The sequence below is a fragment of the Apium graveolens genome, chromosome 6, assembly GCF_009905375.1.
Source record: "Apium graveolens cultivar Ventura chromosome 6, ASM990537v1, whole genome shotgun sequence".
In the NCBI taxonomy this organism is placed as follows: domain Eukaryota; kingdom Viridiplantae; phylum Streptophyta; class Magnoliopsida; order Apiales; family Apiaceae; genus Apium; species Apium graveolens.
Window position 1 is genome coordinate 14,292,265 of NC_133652.1, and position 6,305 is coordinate 14,298,569.

Sequence of the window (6,305 nt, forward strand, 5' to 3'; positions counted from 1 at the left end):
ATGTCGAGAATTGCCAAACCAAGGCGATCTGAGAGTGGAACCGCTGCAATTGATAGAATCAGCAGCTTACCTGGAAACGTAATTGACAACATCCTAGAACGCTTGCCCATTCATGATGCAGCAAGTACAAGTGTTCTTTCTATAACGTGGAGGGATTTATGGGATTTGTACCCGAATCTGGTTTTTGATTGGGTTTTTTTCTCACGGATTGTTGCCAACAATGATACACTAGATGAAGAAAATTTAATATCGGAAGTTACACGAACTATAAATGAGATCCTTTTAGGTAACCGTGGCCCCATTTTGAAGTTCCATCTTTCGGCTCCAGAAGATCTGCCTCTTCATGAAACTCCAAATATGGATTTATGGATTAAAAACATATCAAATAATAGGGTTAGGCAGTTGAAGCTTATAATTGGACCACTAACAGCCTACAAAATACCCTCTTATTTGTTTTCCTCTTCAGAGTTAACTCATTTGAGCCTCAATAATTGTTTACTCAATCCACCGCTTAGATTTGGAGGCTTTTGTAATTTGATTGATGTTACAGTTGAGAATGTCATCATTACTGGCGACATGTCATTTGGGACCCAACTCAAGGAATTGAAGTTGAGATTTTGCTCCGGGATAGAACATTTAGAATCCCAATTTAAACAAAATCACAACCTCATCACCTTTCATATCCACAAAAGTGGAGAAATTGATCTTAAATGGTTTGAATGCACCAAAAAGTTGCGAACTCTTGGTCTCTTGTCGGAAAAAGGGGCAGATTCTAGAAAGAGTTATATCAATCTAGAAAAGCTACTTGGAAACATGATTGAAATACGTACTATCCACTTCAATGGCTCTTTTCTCAAGGTAAATTGAAACTCCTATACGAATTGAAGTAGTTAATTTTCTTTGACTAATTTGATTATTAATGCTTACAAACACTCTTGGTGCCAAGTGTTTCTCACTTTTTTTTCCGTCAATATACATGCACACATGTGTATAATAGTTATTGGAGTCAAGTGCAGGTGTTTCGAAGAGACTTATAACAACAACCAGAAAGTTGTCCCTTTACAAAGTTGAATTTTATGATTTGGTTCAGATCCGACATGTTCTTTTCTTGATGAGAAGTTTCCCCAAGCTGCAAGCTCTTGAAATAATTGTGGTAAGAACTATTAATTTAATCCCAAGCAAGTTAGATGTTCATTTGTCCTTCTCTAATTTTAATTTTTTTGAGTTTTTTATATCTCAAAATATTTTGTCATTTTTTATTGGTCTGGTCATGACAGACTTGTATATTCTAGGATTGCTTCATCACGATCTTATGCAATTAGATGATATTTGAACAATGAAACTTCTTATGCTCGGAGATTTATTATAAATATTGATATTGCATAATATGCTCATGTTTTATGTATCAGACAATAAGATCACAAGCTAACTAGATTTATAAATGTTTCATGTTTATGAAAACCATCCTCATATATTTACCTTTGTACGTATTTAAATGGCAAACCAAAGGGCAACCATGGAATGGACTTGGTAGGAAGCAGGGAACCTATGGTATCATCTGTTCTGCAATATTTACAATCACCGAACCTCGTCAACCTGATTTTTGACCAACTTCAAACCGTGAAGATACATAGGATGGCCGGTTCAAGGGCTGAGCTTCATTTCATAAAGTTTTTGCTTGCATTTTCTCCAAGGCTTAGGTGGATTGAACTTCTCAACACCATGACTGATGATCCTAAAGAAGAATCGAGAATTTCAAAAGAGTTGATGAGTTTCCCTAGAACATCCAAAGTTGCACGGATAATATGGCCGTGAACTACTAGTTGCCTAGATGGTTTGGACTTTGAAAACTATTTTGTAGTGGAGTGCACCTTGTGTTAGAAAGATGTTGAAACTTATCTAAACTTCGCATAATGGTGTTATTTTGTAGAGCAATCCTGTAGTTGGCTCCCGTATTTGGTTTGTGGTATAACTTGTAACGTTTTCGAACTTAGCAAATTTGTTGTTGTTATTATTATACAATTAGACCATGATTTTATGAGTTAAAAGTTAAACTATTAATTTGTGTTGCATGTTGGCTTCAAGAAATCACATTCAGAAAATAATCACTTCTGCTATATATATATGTTTCTACTTTATATTATAAATATTAATAACAATAACACCCAAAACTTTAAGCAAAGTTCAGGTTTCAACCCTCACAGCTGGTTTCTGAGGGGAACTAATTTAACAAGTTTCTCGGGAAAGCTGATAAACTTCTTACTTGCATTGATTTTTTAAGCTTGACAGATAGGAAAACATGTTTATGTTGCTACTTTTAATTCACCAAAATAAGTAACATCTTACATGGTCAATTTTCTTAAGCTTCTTTTATCATCGATTAGGCATTGAAGACCTTAAAGAATTTTAGTTGTTCTAAATTTTTTGGAGGAAAAAAGTTGATATTATGTTAAGATTGATATAATTTGTTTTAAAAAATTATGATATATCTTTTAAATTTAAATTCATGTATTCAAGATATAATAAATATTTTAACTTATTTTTAAAATTTTTGAATAATTTTTCATATACTCCTTGGGTCCTTAATTAATTGTCTAGTTCTGACTTTTGGGGTTCAATTGACTAAATTTTAAGTGAAATTTAGATATATATTATATAATTGAAAATATTATTAATGAATCACCCTATAAACATGTTTACATTGAAAATTGGTTCATAATATTAAATGTCTAGATTTTGTATTCAGTGTTGGTTAATATTTTATTTTAATATTTTTTATCCTTCGATTAGTTTGTCAATGAATGTACTTACCAGGTCCCCTGTACCACCAAGTAAACTAAGTTGTCTCTTGTGCTTGCAATTGAATCTATTAAATTAAATATATTAAAGGATGAATGTGCTTATAACTAGTAAAAACAAATTGGTGTTAGTTGTGTAATATTTTAATTAAAGGATGAATTTAATTAAAGGATGAATGTGCTTAAAGGATGTATGTGCTTATGGTAAAAAATGTTACTGAATTTTTTGTAGAAAAAGATGAAGGAGGAGGTTAAGGAAGGAAAGCTTAAAGTTGAAGGTACTAATGATGTGTTAACAATGGCGCTCGTAAGCCTGAGCACGGAGGCATAGTACGTGGTCAGGGAATTCATGTGAAGCAGTCGGTTTATTTTGATCTTCCGAGGGAAAAAAGCGAGGACAGTGGAAGAAAGGGTACATGAGGCAATTCAAAAGTACATGGGAGAGGAGACTCCAAAAATTATTAAAGAGAGAGATGCATTTTGGGCTGCTGAATTTGAAAAATACAACGCACATTTATCGAAAAATGGTGTACAACATGATGGTAGTCCGAAACCAAATTCGCAGCAGGCAAGCTGTCACTCTAAGGGTGGGGTTGATGTGGATGTGGATGTGGATGTAGGTGTTCATAAAAATGTGACATTGATAGATAATTTGTTTGTGGATTTAGCGGTGGAGCTTGAGGATAATAAAAAGGTGGCGGGTGAGGATGATAATGGAAGGGCTGTTGAGGAAATGAAAGTGGATTCTTCGGGTGGTTTTATATACCGATTGGCTGTTGGATCGTTGAGCAACATTGTTGCTTGTGCAGCAATTGATGAAGTACTCGTTCCCGAAGGAAATGAGAAGACTATCCATGGAGTAAGTCTTGGAGAAAAGAACGCAAGGGTGTCTATCACTAAAGTCATTCAAGGAGATGCTAAGATTTCCTTCCCTATCGGGGATGAAATTTTGACTGTTCAAGAAGCCATGGGAACTTTTATTGCATGACCGAGAAACATGATAATTGCAGGAAATAATAGCAGTACTTCTCATGTTTTGGCCGCCAAGGTCAGAATGCTTTTTTAGTATGGTTAATATATGTACTATGTGTTTGTTTAGTCTGTTTTTTAATTATTTTTATTTGCAATTATTTTAGAAAACCAAGAAATCCCGTGCTAAGAAAATGAAGAAGACGTATAAAGTAATTGAAGATGTTGAACCAGAGCTTGTTGTTCAAATTGGTCCGAATTATCCTTCTGCAATGAAACGTTTGTGGACATGGGCAAAGGAAGCCTTGAGCGGTGGCCGAACAATTTCTTTTGAGCTAAGCAAAGAAGCATTTGGCTTTACAAAGAAGCAAATCATGTTCTTATCTAATATACATGTAGTGTGCTCTGGAGGTGAAATGGTCGGCTCTGTCATTTGCCTTTTTATTCAGTAAGCTTTTCATTCAAAGTTTTTTTTCGGAGTATATAGCCTTGGAATAAATATGACAATCTTTACTAAGGACTGCTTAATTTAATTTGTAGCTTCTTGAATGAATATGTGAAGAAGCATAAGATGGTCAACATGATTAGCTTCGTAGATCCGGGCACAATTGGTGCCATTGGATGTGGCAGTGCAGTGCAGAGGTCGCGTGAATTGTGTACAAGATTTAAAGATTCTAGGAAAGGGCATCATTTTCTCCTGCCGTACAATAATGTGTAAGTATTTTTACTATCCCAAGCTATTAAGCTGTTAAGCCTTGCCAATTTTTTATTAATTTTTTTCAAGAATTTAGCTTTTATTTTTAAGGAATGGGTTCAATTGTATAGTTAAACTCGATAATATTTGTTGTTGAAATTTATATTAATTGCATTGGTTCAGTATAAACGTAATCAAATGCCTTGACAGTTTTGAAGTTAATATAAAAGTAATCAAATACCTTACAGTATTTAATTGATTTTTTTACTAGATGTTAGGTTTGTTTTTAAGACGGGGGAAATTGTATAGTTCAACCTCATAATATTTGAAGTTCAAATTTGATAATAATTGTATAGGTTCAGTTTTAAAGTTGATTTATTTACCGGAATTTAAATTTTATTAGTATGAGCCTTCAATTTTTGATGTTATACCTGATCATGTTTATTACAGTAAATTACTCTCTACTAATATCACATTTTGGATTATTTTTCACAAATAGTGAGTTTAAATAATTTTTAGGTTGATTTTAATTCAATAGAAATGTAATTTTTTTTGATGATATTTAAGTTGTTTGGGTGACAAAAAAGCATCAAATTTAGGTTTACTATTTAACAGGCACCTCTGTTTATTTTTCGTAGCAACCACTGGACCTTGACAGTTGTCAATCCAGACGCAGAGGTAGTCTACTATATGGACCCTCTTAAACGTCGAATTGCAAATGGAGAATGGGTGGATGTTATCGACAAGTAAGAGTTCACGTTATAAAATTTGATTATTAAGTCTTGACTTATAAATCTTGTCCGACCATATTTTGTAGTGGTTATTTTATGTTTTGATATATCTCGTTTTGGTTGTAGTGCCATTAAAATGTACAAGGAGGATTTGAAAAAGGTTCCGAAGAAGAAAGTATTGTGGGAGAACATGGCGGTATTTATTTATTTTTGTGATCATATATTAATTATGTTATTAAAGGAGACTGGATATTTTAAATGAATTTTTGTTTGATATTTTAGGGAGTTCCAATGCAGACAGGGAACAAGGATTGTGGCCTGTTTGTGATGCGATACATGATAGAAATCATTCATGATAAGGAGACGAACTTTGCTAATAAGGTGACAATTGACTATCTGTGGGCCTTTTCATCCACTTTGTATTTACTCTTATAAGGGCAGAACATGTTACTTATACAAAATTTTGGATGATTTTTCAGTGGCTGCGTAGATCAAACCTGGTTTACACTGAGGATGACATCAACGAGATCAGGGTTGAGTTTGCAAAATATTTTATGAAACATTGTGCAAGCTAGGTCCTTTCCTTTCTTTTCTTTTGAACTTATCGTAAACTGGATGTTTTATGTATGTAGTTGGTGACAAGTAGACTCGTCTGAACTTATCGTATATTGACAAGTAGACTCGTTTGAACTTATCGTATGTTGACAAGTAGACTCGTTTGAACTTATCGTAAAGTGGATGTTTTATGTATGTAGTTGGTGATAAGTAGACTTGCGATAATGTATTTTGTGTTCGGTGGATTGCTGGTAGTTTGGTAGGTAGATCTGGTTGTTTTGGATTGTTGAACGGATGGATTATGGTATGGTATGGATTATGGTATGGTAGTGAATTGGTTTTGTTTTGGCGGGGGCCTAGATTATGGTATGATTTTATTTTGGATTATGGTATGGATTATGGTATTTTTATTTTGGCAGGGGCCTATTTTTTGTGGTTTTTTATGCAGTTGGTTTTAATTAAATATGATATTGATATGCAAAATGCATATACCTAATAAGATAATGGTTTTTTAAAACAAAAGTAAGCATTGTATCATTTTCGGGCAACGGTTACGTC

At 33.7% G+C, this 6,305-nt stretch overlaps 2 protein-coding genes across 2 annotated transcripts; both read left to right on the forward strand.

The window, feature by feature from the left end:
* LOC141664636 (putative F-box/LRR-repeat protein At3g44810) lies at positions 1-3,129 on the forward strand. The gene is made up of 3 exons (XM_074470589.1): positions 1-858; positions 1,091-1,153; positions 3,031-3,129. Exons 1-3 carry the CDS (start codon positions 1-3, stop codon positions 3,127-3,129), a joined length of 1,020 nt encoding a protein of 339 aa, XP_074326690.1.
* Positions 3,130-3,795: 666 nt separating this feature from the next.
* Positions 3,796-5,767, forward strand: LOC141664637 (uncharacterized). Its single transcript, XM_074470590.1, has 7 exons — positions 3,796-3,846; positions 3,935-4,215; positions 4,308-4,481; positions 5,100-5,207; positions 5,319-5,388; positions 5,475-5,573; positions 5,672-5,767. Exons 1-7 carry the CDS (start codon positions 3,796-3,798, stop codon positions 5,765-5,767), a joined length of 879 nt encoding a protein of 292 aa, XP_074326691.1.
* Positions 5,768-6,305: the final 538 nt, after the last annotated feature.